Below are 14,035 nucleotides of genomic sequence, written 5' to 3'. Positions count from 1 at the left end.
TGGGGGGGATGTCCCCAAAGAGACCATCAGTGGGGACGGACACATTTTACCAACTGTAGGTTGCTGGCGTGGCCCCAGGGACAATCATGTGGTACTTACATGTTGTGGAGGACACACCAGCCACAGTGGGGGTCCCGGGAGCCCAGGCACAGCTCGCAGCTCTCATACTGCTCACAGCTCTCCACCGGCACACGCGTCACCTGCAGGGGACAGGCACAGAGTGAAGGGGGACAGGCTGAGTGTTTCTCTGCTGTGCCCACACCTTGATACCATAGACAGACCCAGCATAGACTCACCCTGGCTCATTAGCAGGAGGCAGGAGCAGCAAGCAGGCTGAGCCCCTCACCATCGCCCCCTCCTCTCCCAGGCCCAGGCAGCACATTTGTAGGCAACACATCCACCCCAGAGATGCTTTTACCCCAACCAAGCTCCTTTCATCGTTGCATCTTTGCAGGGTTTGGGAGTGGGCTGTGCAGGCTCAGCCCCACACCGGCTCCCAGTGCTGGCCGGGCACCCCACGGCTGCTGCAGCCCTACTCCGAAAGGGTTACCAGTTCTTTATTAATTGCTCCTCCAGATTTGATTAAAATCCCCTCATTCTCCAAGCCCTTCGAGCTCTGTTACAACTGTTCATTTAATTACTTTCCACCAGCACTCTGATAACACCAAGCGTAGTAGGGAAGAGAGTGGGCTTTATTAAGGAGAGGGGAGGAGAAGAGGGGTGACAGGGAGGGGGTGCAGGGAGCTGCCTGTTCGCCTGCTGCGAGGAGCCGGCAGCACCGAGCAGCTGCCCGTGCTCACCACACTCGTGCCTCAGTTTCCCCACTGCTCCCACGGGGCAGGACTCACTCGTTAATTAAAATTTGCAAACTTCTCTCCTGAAGGCTAAACCTGGGGTGTTCTCCCTCCTCACAGCCCAGCAGGACACAGGCTCAGCGGGATGTCTACAGGACTGAGATAGCCGACCAGCCAGTCCCCCTGGGGTGCATACAGATGAGGATATCTGTAGTGTTCCCTTTTGTTTGTCCCTGGCATTCCTTCAGGCAAGTGGTGACAAGGGCATTGGCAGCGGGTCCCTTTCAGGCAGACCCTACACAGACAAGTGCCAGCTCCCAGCAACTGTGGTTGGGGAGCAACTGGGGGAGATTCCCAGTCCAGGTCAAGACCCCCAGTCTAGGTCAGAATAACTGCCCCCTCGGCATCCACTTCTCCACCATCTCCCCCGCAGAGGGCTGGCTTAGCTGAGTCATCCCTGGGACAGACACACAACCAGCGATGGAAACACAGCCCAGGACAGTGGCATGGAGGAGCCAAAATGCAGTTTCTGCCTCATCTGGAAAGCCACATGCTTCCAGCAGCAGAGCAGAAACCAGAGATAGGCACTGGGACGAATGAGGAAAGGGCTCTGCTGTCCCCACAGGGCTGTCTAGACAAACCCATGTCCCTGCTCCAGCATCCTTCCCCCTCCCAAGCCCCCAGGCTAGCAGCCAGGAGGCTGTTATACTCCGAGCTCTCCTGGCAGTCCCACTCTGCACACACCTCTGGTTAGGCAGAGGAGCTGAGGTGCTGCAAGGCACAGGCACACCATGTCCCAGCACAGCCACCTTGTGTCACCCCACCAGGCACCCATTGGCACCACATGGTGCCACCATAGTGGCATGAACCTGCATCACCCCCTCCAATGCATCCCACCAACAGATGAACTCACACCAGCAGCTCTCCCACAGGTCGTGAATCAAGCAAATGCCCACAAAGACAACCAAAACTTCCTATCATGAGCCCAGATCGTGCTCCCAGGATGGCAGCACCAGATCCAGATTAGGTCTGTACCTCCAGTTGGCTCAGCACAAGCAGAGGCAGGGACCAAGGGGTGCACACCAGGGGTCTGGGTTTGCACCAGCCCATGTCCCCTCTGCCCTGTCATGCAAAAGCAACTGCTCCAGAGGAGAAAAGGTCGTTCAGAGCAAGGATCTCCTGCTAGCCTATAAAACTCTTGCTCAGGAGGGGATGGCCAGAACAGGGAGGAGGTTTATGGCCTTGCAGAAAGGGAAGGGTCAGGAAACCCTTGTCCCCAGGGACCGTGGGAATTTCAAGCAGCTGCTGCTAACAATTAATGCCTTGGGACTGTTTTTGCAGAGAGGAGCAGGGAGGAGCTGTCCCTGGGATCCCCAGTCCCTGCAGACAGGAGCAGGAAGGAGCTGTCCCAGGGTCTCTAGGCATCCCCATTCCCAGGAAGTAAAGGATAGACCCCATCAGGGAGCTGCCCAAAAGGCTTCCCAGCACACAGGACTGCAGCCTGGAGCTGCAGTGTGAGCTGCTAAGTCAGGAGAGCAGAGGGGGCTCTTACCTGTTTCTCAGTCATGGCGTAGATGTGCTGGCGGTCAGGGCTCAGCACCAGGTCTCGCAGGATGGAGCTGCCCTCATGGGCCACAACATTCTCGTACTGCAGAGCTTGGTGCTTCCTCTCAGCTGGCAAGTCCACCAGGATCTGTGGGAAGAGCACGGAGGGGTGAGCATGATCCCACAGGCACCTCAGCCCCCACCCGGGATGTGGGATATGGAACGTGCCCCACTAGGGATGCTGCCTGCCGTTCCACACCAGCGTGGCCATGCCATGCCCCTGCCGTTCTGCAAACGTCCCAACCCTTTCCAGAAGAGCAAACTGCAATGTCTTCTTCCCTTTACTGCATTTGTCTGGTGCATTTGCATCACATTCATTCTGATGGCATTCATCTCCCTCCAGGGAGCGAGGCCACAGTCCCTGGTTCTCACACTGCACCCTTATACATGCTGCCCTGCTCCCCCACTGCTGCTCAGCCCCAAAGCCCCTCCAACTTGCAGCATGGAGCAGATGAGCCCCCAGCTTGCAGCAAAGCATCAAACCTCATTTTGCCACAGCAGTGCCAAAAGCAGCTTGCACATCAGAGGCAGGACGCTGCAGCGCACGCAGGCAGGGCTTGCATCTCCCCATCCATCAGGGAAAACACTTGGGCTCGTGACCGGGGAAGTCAAGAGGGTCTCAAGGAAGTTTGGGGTCAATAGAGGTTCAGAAAGAGCCTTTGTTCCCTGAGCAGGAACACAGCGAAGGATTTAATCCCCTTATGGCTCACAATTACGTTAAAGCTCTTCCTAAGTACACCAGTTCCTGGCTGTACCAGCGATAACCACATCAGGAGGCACCACGGGGCTGGAGGCACACACCACACAGGGGTGTGTGCTCTGCATTCAGCTCTGCTACTTGACATAACCTGATTGCCACCCCTGCAAGCCACAGATACTTCCTGCTCATGCCATCGATTGTGATACCCCCAGATTAGGGCTGTCCCCTGGCACAGGGCAGCCTCAAGGGAGGCAGTGCCAGGTTCAGGGGGTCTGGTCTGCTCCTATGGGATGGGATGGGATGGGATGGGAATCATGCCAGCAGCACATTCTGCAAAAAGCCCAGTAGCAGGCAGTGAAGCATCGTGCCCAGAGAGACAGCGCAAACTCTGCCCAAGATCAGCTACGTGCTGCTGCTGGCAGACACAGGGACCTGGTCCAGCACCTCCATCTGCAGGACTCAGGATCCTCCCACAGCAGAGGGGCATATCCATTGCTTTGAAGAACCCCCCAAGTGTATCCCACAGCCCTGCCCTGGTCATTGCACCCACTCCCACGGCCCAGTACAGCCTTGCACCCCCGCAGCAGCCACTCCAGCATCCCAGCCACCTCGTCCCTCTTCTGCAATAAATTGCTGCCAGCATTTGCACAGTTCCCAATCAGGAGGATACGGGTCGGGAAAGCAGGATCCCGGTGTGCAGCTGATTAGCATGGAAATGTATGCGGCTCACAAACAAACCGGCCCGTTTAATTAGAGCGGCGCCTTTGATTCACTGCCAGCCTCCTGCATGCACCAGCCCCGGATTATTTTTAGGCAGTTTTACAAAACAAATGTATTTAATTAAGAAAGAGACCCCTGAGCAACCAGAGAGAGATGAGTCCCGCATAGCAGTGAGCAAAGGGGCCGCCCTCTCCCCAGGGATGTGGTGACCGGGCTTGCAGGGCCAGGCTAATTCTTGGGAGCCCACAGCACAGCCAAAAACCCCCTGTACATCCCTGCACAGGACTGAAGAGCCTTTACCACAACCCAGAATGGTCCTAGTACTCACCCGACTTCACAGCATCCTTTGCTACCACCCCTGCACAGACTCTGCTGCCCATCACCCCCACACTTGGTACCATTGTATACTCGGGAATCCAGAGGCCCCTAAAGCCTCTGTCTGCCCTTTGTGCAGGGGTATCTTGTTGCCCAGGTCCATGTTTGTTCCTACTCCAAACATCAGAGGAGGTCAAGCTGCTGACACCTGTAGTACAGGGCCATGTGGCACACCTGCCCTGCAGTGTCCCCTGCTCAGCAGTACCCAGCATCACCCCCAGAGCCCAACCCTGCCTCCCCACATCTCCTCATAGGTTGCTCCCCTCCCAACTCTCAGCTTGTCCCCTACAAAGTCCTGTCCAAGCCAGCTCTCCAGGGGAGGGTAACAGGGAATATCCCCCCCTCCCCAGCAAGGCAGCATCTCCCCACCTCGCTATGGCAATGTGACAAACACACCTTTCCAATCCTTTTATGGGCCGCAGTTGCGGCACAGAATAATCGATAGAGTTTTACCCTGGTTCTAAAATAGATCTATGGCTGGATGTCGCACTGGCAGTAATTTTTAACTAGCGGGGTAATTTCCCCATTACATTATTGCACTGCGCAGTGCTGGGAAAGAGAAAGAGATGTATTAAAAAAACAACAGACATGAAGCACTTCCAGTTAATTTGAGGCTCCAGGAAGAACCTAAAAATACTCTCAGTAGTCAAATGGGGCTGAAGCCCAGCCTGACACACGTCAGGATGCTCTGGGGGGGGGCCGTGCACACACAAGAACCCTTCTCTCTAGCACCTCTCCCCCTGCTAAGGATACTCTGTAGGTGAGTTTGGGATTCAGGAAAATGAAATTTGGAAGACCTGGTAATCAAGTTGTTTTCTGGTTTGCCAAAGTGCAGGGCACAGAAGGAGATTCTGAGTTAGCTCATGGTCAGGAAACACATCCTGATGCTCCTCCATAGCATGATGAAATCATAGAATAGTTTGGGTGGAAGGAAGCTTAAAGATCATCTAGTTCCAACCCCCATGTTCCAATTACCTGATTCCACTATACCAGATTGCTCCAAGCCCCATCCAACCTGGCCTTGAATATTCCCAGGGATGGGGCATCCCCACAGTTCCCTTGAGCAACCTGTGCCAGTGACTCACCACTTCCATAGTGAAGAATTTCTTCCTAATACCTAATCTAAATTTGCCCTCTTTCAGTTTAAAGCCATCACCCCTTGTTCTATCACTCCATGCCCTTGTCAAAAGTTCCTCTCTGGCTCTCTTGGAGCCCCTCTAGGGACGCGAAGGTACTCTAAGATTTCCCCAGAGCTTTCTCTTCTCCTGGGTGAAAAACCCCAACTCTCTCAGCCTGTCTCTATAGCAGAGGTGCTCCAGCCCTCTGAGCATCTTCACAGCCTCCTCTGGACTCACTCCAACACGCACTCCATCACTTCTTATGTTGGGGGCCCAAGAGCTGGACACAGCACTGCAGGTTGGGTCTCTTACAAAAGCAGAGGGGCAGAATCCCCTGCCTGGATCTGCTGGCCACTCTGCTTTTGATGCAGCCCAGGACATGGCTGGCTTTCTGGGCTGAGTGCACACTGACATCTTGTCAACCAACACCCCCAAGCCCTTCTCTGGCAGGGCTGCTCTAGATCCATTCTCTGCCCAGCCTATGTTTGTGCTTGGGATTGCTCTGACCCAGGTGCAGGACCTTGCACTTGGGCCTTGTTGAATTTCATGAGGTTCACGCAGGCCCCCTCTCAGGCCTGTCAAGGTCCCTCTGGATGGCATTCCTTCCCTCCAGCATATCAACCACGACACACAGCTCGAGGTCATCCACAAACTTGCTGAGGGTGCACTCAATCCCACTGTCCATGTCACCAACAAAGATGTTAAATGGTGCTGGTCCCAATCCTGGCTCCTGAGGAATGCCACTCCATCTACAGCAGACAGACCCCAGCATTATCCCACGCCAAGCAGGACCTAACTGCCCACAGTACCCATGCCATGCAGACAAGAGGTGGGAACCCAAGTGTCAGGGCCTTTTCAGTGGGATCAGCCCAACATGAATTTACCCATCCTGGCTGGCAGGAAGAGGATGGGCTGCTTGGATTACAACATGGCAGAGCAGCAAAGGGATGCACAAGGTGCCTCCCATCTCCTACAGACACTGTGAGGGACCACTTTCCTCCCCTTCCCTGCAGCCACAGGGTAGCTGGGGGCAGGGGAAGGGGGAGAGGATGCAATTTAATCAGAGCAGCCCCCCTCGGAAATACACTCCTTCCTGCCCACCCTGCCTGCCTTCCCACTCGGGGGAAAAGACATTTACCATAAATAAATAAATAAATAAACATATTAACCTTTCTCCTCATCCTGACGCTGATATAATTACCCAATACTAATAATTACTCACACTAATTTCTCGCTCAGGATTCCTGCCCTCGCTCCTGCCTGCCTCAGGCTGGCTTCAGGCACCAGCTTGGCAGCACTGCCTCCTGCCAGGAGCTGCAGGAGCCCCAGGGGGCAGCTGGATCCCAGGGCTGAACCAGGGCAGAGGAGTAGGAGTGAGGGTCGACTTGTGGGGCTGCTGCCTTGGCAAGTACGTTGAGAAGACCAGAGGCATGAAATCATAAACTCCCTACTCGGGTGATTCATCTCAAAGCAAGCCCAGGGGCTGCTCTGCCAGAAACCCACGTGCACACCTTCCTTGCCCAAGCAGGGAGCCCACCCCACAGGGTGAGCACCCAGCACAGCTGAAGAGGGAAGGTTTAGGACCTGGACCCCCATAAGCTGAGAACCCTGGCAAAGGAATGATGAGGGAAAGGATGGGCTGCAACACCCCAGCTCCCAGGGACTCTGATGTAACGAGTGACCGTGCACAGCACGCCCCAGCTGGGCAGATGCAAAGTCCTCTACCAGGAGATATGGAGAAGGTTCCTGGGCATGGTCTTGTCTGGGCTGGAGAAAGGAGTTGCCATCCCATACAAGGTTTAGGAGGAAGAGAGCACTCGCCTCGCTAAAAAAAAAATAGCTCCTTCCACTGCAGGATGCTTCTCCCCTGGGAAAGACACCCTTGAGGCTTGTCCAGGTAAGGAGGCACCTCCCTACTGCCACAACCACTGTCCAAACTGCCATGGGGCAAACCTCCCAACATCCTTATGGCCACCAGCAACGGGCACAAGGCGGAGAGGAACATCTCCCCAGGGCCCATTTTTGGAAAGACAGGCAGCAGCCATGACCTGGCAGCCACCCAGCACTGGCAGCAGGTCCAGAGGAGGACGGCAGTGGATGACAGGGCTTTACAGCTCACCCTTGGCCAGGGACACCAGGTGGAGAGGGAGAAAGCACACAGCCGGAGAGGGAAGGCAGCTGCAGACATGCCAAGGCTGCTTTTGGATTCACATGTGCCAGCAGACGTCTGGCTGGGGTCTGGGAGTTGCTGGGGTGGGCCACTGGCTCCCTGCAGGACCAAAACCACGTGCTTGGAGGCACATAGAGAAGGTCCTCAAGAGACCCCATCTCACCACAGGGGACACCTCCTAAGCCCACCACCAGGAAGAGGGGGCTCTTCACTGCCTCGCAGCCACAGGCTCTCCCACCCCCGTGTAACATCTCCTCACCTCCAGGCTCTCAAGCCCCCATCCTGAGTCCCAGGCGGTCCCCCGCAGACCCCTCCTCTGGGCAGGAGAAGTGCTCAGCCAGGCTTTGTACTCTTATCTGTGCAGGGCTGTGATTAATTCGCAGCGGCTGGCAGCAGCTACAAGAGGAGGGCGCTTTTGCCCGCCTGCCACACTTCAAAGGCAGGGACTTATCTGCCTGAAACACACTCGGCAGCCTTTTCACGGGGACCCTTTCCAGTTCCACGGGGCTCGCACGGTGCCGACGGGCAGCGTGAAAGAAAGGTTTATTTACGGGAGTGCATTTCAAAGCCTCCCCTCTTCCCTCTCAACACACACTGGGGAAAGCAGAGAGTTCCCCAGCCCCAGGGATGTCCACTGGAGACAGAGATTGAGCAGGTAGGGACAAGACAAGGCTGCGAGGAGACGATGCTGGAACGAGGTCCCTGTCCCACCTTTGTCCAGCTCCACAGCACATCCCTGAGTTGGGAGGAGGAAAAAGCTTTGACATGGGTAGAGGGCAGAGTCCAGCCCCAGAACTGAAACCTTCCCCTCCCCATGCCACTGCTGCTCACGGCTGAGGCACCACTGAAGTCCCAGGCTCCCACACCCAAATCAGTGAGTGTGCATCCCCTCTCCATAAGAGTGGGGCCATGCTAATGCCCCCAACATTCTGCTTTGATTTTGGCACCATCCACCCAAAAGGCATAGGGCAAATGTAACCAGAAAAAGAGCAGGTCCTGGCAGAGCTCACCCCTCAAACCATGGGGCCACCTCCAAGAGGCAACAGAGGGCCCAGGGCAGAGGTGACAGCTGCCACGAAGTGTCACACAGCACCACACTGACAAGCCTACAGCTGGAAAAGGTATCACCTGTGTCCAGCCAGGGGGGCTGGTGGGGAAAGTGACTCCTCTAAAGTGTCAGCCTGCACAGCCCCTCCTGGCACACAGCCTGGGCTCACCCCAAGCAGTGTAGGGATAGGGACACCAGCTGTCCCTCCACGTGCCTTCCCCTGCTAGCCATCCCCCCAGGACCAGCAGCTGCCACCCACACGTCTCTCTCCAGTTTCCAAAGAAGGCAAAGGGTTTAAATGAAATTCCTGGGTCAGCTGCTCTGGGGGGACACACACTCCTCTTTTCCCCCACACCGAGGAAGGTGCAGCAACAGGCAGGGCCAGGAGCAGCTGTGGGGCCATAGCATCATCTGTCCAGTGGGCACAGCTGGTAGGGACAGGGAGCTGGGTACTGTTGGAGAGGAGGGCACTGGTATGCCAGGGGTCAAGAGCAGGCAGGAGAAGGCAGTGGCTCCTGCTCCTTCCCACTGTATCGTTACCAAACTTCAATGTCCAGGGGGATAAGGATTCACCTCCAGTTTTGCTCAGATAACAAGGAAATCATCACTGGGATTGCCTGCCCCACGCTTTACCAGGGCTCACCCTACAACTGCTCTGTGCCACAGGGCAGGAGCCAGGCACCCAGAGGAAGGGTACAGGCAGCTGGTAGCAGGGCTTTGGGGATGCATCTCGCAAGGACTCTCTCCTGGAACTGGCAACAGGATGGGCCCCACAGAAATATCCCAGCTATGCAGGGCAGGCTGGCAGCCAGCACCCCTGTTCCCCCCAGCTGGCTGGCTGGCCACTCTCTCTGCCACCCCACCAGCTGCCTGTGCAGGAATGTACCAGGATCAGACACATGCCTCCTACCAGACAGGCAGGCAGCTGCTGGCTGCTCAAACCCAGCAGAGCCAGGTCCTGTCCTCCTGCCCTCCTCTCCCAGCAGGAGAAGGTTTGACTGGCCCCTCACACAGGGTTGGGATGCTCCTGCCTCATCACTAACCTGCCAATGAGCAAGGTGAGCTGCCCCGTTTGCATTCAGTGAAACCCATTCACTTGGTAAAGACAAATACAAGCAAGGCTTTTGTCCTGGGCCCGATATCGCCCTGAGTCAGAGAATATTGGGACTTTAATCATTTTGGTATAATAAAGCAAAAAACAAGGAGATACTTAATTTAAATCAATGCTCTTAACAGCAACAAATGCCAGCCAACCCTGGCAGACATGACACTGGTTGACAGCCGGTTTCAAAGCACACATTACTGCTGGTGTGCCATCCCCAGGCAGTATCCTGAGCTTGGCCACGTGGGCTGAGGACAAATGCACTCACTGCATCTTTCCAGGCAGGTGGGGTGGGAATTGGGTAAAGGTGCTGGGGTTTGCCTTAGGAAAAGAAAAAGAGAGAGGGAGGCAGTGGGGTAACCCTGCCCAGCAGGCCCCCAAAAGCAGCACCACCTTCCCCAAAACTCCTCAACCACCTTTTTCTTTCATTTAAACTCATTTCCATCTTTTCCTCTTGTTCAGCCACCCACACTTAGGGGAGTGATGCTCCCCTAAGCCAAGTGGGCTCAGCAGAGCCAGCCAAACCAGCACCAGCCCACACAGCACAGCATGGCACAGCACAGGACTGACCAGCTCCTCACCCACCGTCTACAAACCTTCCCAAAATCTCTCCTCACTAGGTCTGCCACCATTGCTCCATCAGCAGGACAGGAAGTACAGCCCAATACCCTGTTCCAGCAATTCTGACAGAATTAAGATGCTGTCAGAAAAATCCTTTCCATTCTTTTGTACCAAAAGTGAACTGCTGGAAAGAGGGAGCGAGTGCCAGGGTACTGCATAGGAGGAGCACCTTTGACGGAGTCAAACACAGGTGCAGAAGGAACTGATGGATATAACAAAGTGGTGGGAGGAATTAAAGTCACCCTACTCCCTGGGAGCCACACGAGGTGGGATGGGTTAAGGCATTTGCCCCACTTCTCTCCCAGTAAAGCCCCAGGTCCCAGCCCCCCCAGCCCCCAGCCCCACGGCTGCTCCAGCAGTCTCGAGCCATTGATTTCTCAGCTTTGCCCTTCAAAACCCTCTTGGCTCAGAGCCCAGTTCATATCGTCTAGTCACTCAGGAGCAAAATATCTCTATTATTATTGCAATTATTTCCCAATCAGCATCGCTCAGGGCTGAGGCGGTCAGAGGGGGACCCGACAAGCAAATCAATGGGCAGCCGCTGCCCGGGGGCTGCGGGGACCGGGCGGGAGGTGCTGGCAGCTGCTGAGTGGCACAGAGGAGGGCAGGCAGAGGACAGGGGACCCCAGGAACCCCTCCATGTGATGCCATGGCCCGGCAGGGTGGCAGTCCTTGGTCTTTGCTGACTGTCAGCCAAGCAACAGTGATGCAACTTAACCTCTGCACAAAGCGTGCACAGAGCCACTGACGCTGCACACTCTGCATGCAACGGAAGGACTTTACCTCCAAGGCTAAAGAGAACTGACTGGAGTTCCAGGGTGTCCCTGGGAGCAGCACAGGAACTGCCAGGACATCAGTTCCTTGGGGTGGGAGCGACAGAGCCCCTCAAAACTACTCCTTCAGCAGCACAGAGCCTGCACCTGACTGCGCCCATTCCAGCACAAATGTCCAGTGAAATCCCAGCACCCCATCCCACCACAGAAATGTCCCACTTGAGGGAGAGGAACACATGCAGGCAAGAGGGTCCCGCTGTTTTTCTCAAGCCTTGAGAAGAAAGGACAGAGCTGTGGAGGTAGGAGAGCCCTGTAATGGACAGGCAAGGAATTTTAGCCTTGCAAAATGGAACGTAAGGGCAGAAAAAACAGAGCAAAATGCAATGGGGATCTTCTCACTGCATCCCACCGTTCCTCTTTATGTAAAAATAACGCCCTGGGTGATAGCAATGAAGGGCAAAGCACATCACAGAAATACCAGATTATTTTTTCCCTCGTTCATTAATTACTGTAGGCATCCCAAGTGTCCCAGCAGGCCCCAGGCATGAATGGCATGAATGAAGCCAGGGTAATGTGTCACTCTCTCGGCTCCCACAGGACTCAGACTGCACGTGACCAGCCTGGGGCGAGTTAATATCTAAAGCAGAGAAGGCCCTGGGAAGGCAGCTCTCACCTGAAGAACTCAATACTGAGTTTTCCAGACAAAAGCCATATTCTCCACTGCCAAGGCACTGGCTCCACCAAGGAGATCACATCCTTCTGTCCCACAGGGACCAGCCTGAACCCTTGGCTACTGGTTCCCCTGACACACAACCCATCACCCCATCCAGCAATCAGTGCAGACCCAGAGCTGCCATCCCTAGCCTCTCCACAGCTTGGAAGTTGATATTTCTTCTGCAAATCCCAAGCATCACTTATTTACCTCTTAATGATGTTGCTCAGCTCTACAGGGAAGCATAAATCCTCTTTCCTGAGCCTCACTAAGATTCTTGCCCATGCAACCAGACCAAAATAACCCCAACGTGAATGCCAAAGGCTTGTCCCACCACCCTCACACTTCTGGCTACTGGGGACATGGAGCCATGGCCAGGGGCTCAAAGCCTTGCTGCCTGCCAGCAGTGATAGGGACCCTCCTGGTACATGGGAAAAAGGCAGGGAGGAGGTATCAGGGCGTCACCAGGGACACAGCAGGGAGGAAGTGTGAGCTCCCAGGGCTGCAGCACAGCTGGAGATCAGCTGGATCCTTCCTCCCCTCTCGGCTCCAGGAAAATAGCTGTTTCCTTCCTGGTCCCTAAACAACACAGCAGTGAGAGAGGAGCTGCCTGAGGACTAGGCAGGGGCTGTCGGTCTTGCAAACAGAGGAGCCAGTGGCAGGAAAAGCCAACACAGAGGAGGGCTGTGGAGGGACATACCCCAAGGGGGAAACTGTTTCAGGGTACTCTCCCTGATCAGGTCCCCTCCCACCCCAGTGTCCACCCCAGCAGCCCCACACTCAGATTCAGCACCAGTCAAGCCCCTGTTTCAGGGTGGCTGCCTGTGCAGGGCATCATGGCTTGTGCCTGAATTTACCCATCCATCAGAATCCAATGCCTTCTGCATCCCCACCTCAGCAGCTCCCCACTTGTTCAGCTCCAGCCACATAAGTGCACCAGGTACTATTTCCACAGCATGAGAACCAAAAGCCATTTGCTGCAGCAACATATTGCAGCAAGAGGGGTATAACAGGAATGAAATTCACTGCCTGTTCACCTCCACCCAGGGAGAAGGACAACACTGACTGCACAAAAGGGATTCGGCTTCACCTGTTTGGCACCAGCTTTAATCCCTTCCTACCAATCAGGCCTCTTGTTACTGCAGCTCTGGGCTCTTCTAGTGTTTTGTCTCCATGGTCAAATCACACCAGACTGCCCAGGAGAAGCTGATAAGCAATAAATGAGCAGGGTCTAAATATGCAGGGCACAGTGACATTAAATAATAACACCCAACAGTCAGCAGGACCGGGCAGCCAGAATTTCTTACAGATTCAATGACAAGATCATACATCACACGATGTACTTCATAGGAATGTAACCCATAACATCAGGAGAAGGTAGAAAGTTACGGTCACACCTTTCTTTCCTTTCCTTTTTTTTTTTTTTTTACTTCTTTAGATCAACAGCTCCACTATCAATGAGCCATGATCAAAAGTCCACGTTCCACCTTTCCTCATTAAACAGTCCTTGCTCTAAACACAAGCACTTTCAAGATTAGAGAAGAAATCCTCCAACATTCCATGGCCAGTGATACCTACAATAACAGCCAGCTGAGCTTGGCTTCGCGCTGAGCACACCAGAGTGCCTGCAAATATTTTGCTTTCAATTGACTCAGGCCCTCTCACTCACTCCGCCTTGAGCTCTTGATGTGCTTGCTAAATTCCCTGTTCTTACCTTTCATTCATATTTTAAGGTTTCATTCCCACACCCTAAACCTGGCCCTCCTACACCATTTCCAACCTGGAAAGCCACATCCCTGGTTACACTATAGCCTCCTCCATGTCTTCACAAAGCCAGCAGAAAGCTATGGAGCCATGACTCCCCCCCATGCAGAACTCAGAGTGAAGAAAATCACTTCTCTGCAGTGGGTTCTCTGTTCAAAACCAGGATGGAAATTAAGCTTTTCAGTCTGCACACTGGAGCAATTTCGAAGGAGAGATTGAGAAGATTTAAATACAGAGATTGCTTTCCCTAAGGATGCTGCTCAAGATATTTAAGAGCTCAGGTTTTACACAGCATGGATTTCCTTTGGCACCGGTGCAGAACTCCCTGCCCCGCTTCTGCAGGCAGCAATCCCTTCTGCAAGCAGCAATCCCTGCTGAAAGCTGTCAGGGAGCACAGGGTCCCACTGGCCAACACTGAGCCCATCACTGATGGCAGGGCTCACCCAGGGGTATAAACTAGGGCACAGGGGTGCTGGACCCTACCCTGAGCTTTCCAGGTGTGATAGCACTCAGCAATAAATCCTTATGATCTC

General features: G+C 54.5%; 1 protein-coding gene across 1 annotated transcript in view; it reads right to left on the bottom strand.

The window, feature by feature from the left end:
* Positions 1–14,035, bottom strand: part of PLXNA1 (plexin A1) — a 119,617-nt gene that overhangs the window by 66,548 nt on the left and 39,034 nt on the right. The window contains 2 exon segments of the mRNA XM_017820636.1: positions 100–200; positions 2,347–2,487. Coding sequence (XP_017676125.1) covers positions 100–200; positions 2,347–2,487 — 242 coding nt within the window.

The sequence above is a fragment of the Lepidothrix coronata genome, unplaced genomic scaffold (genome assembly GCF_001604755.1).
Source record: "Lepidothrix coronata isolate B3197 unplaced genomic scaffold, Lepidothrix_coronata-1.0 Scaffold84, whole genome shotgun sequence".
Taxonomy (NCBI): Eukaryota; Metazoa; Chordata; class Aves; order Passeriformes; family Pipridae; genus Lepidothrix; species Lepidothrix coronata.
Note: the sequence above shows the minus strand (reverse complement) of the source record. Positions and strands in the feature narration are given on the sequence as shown.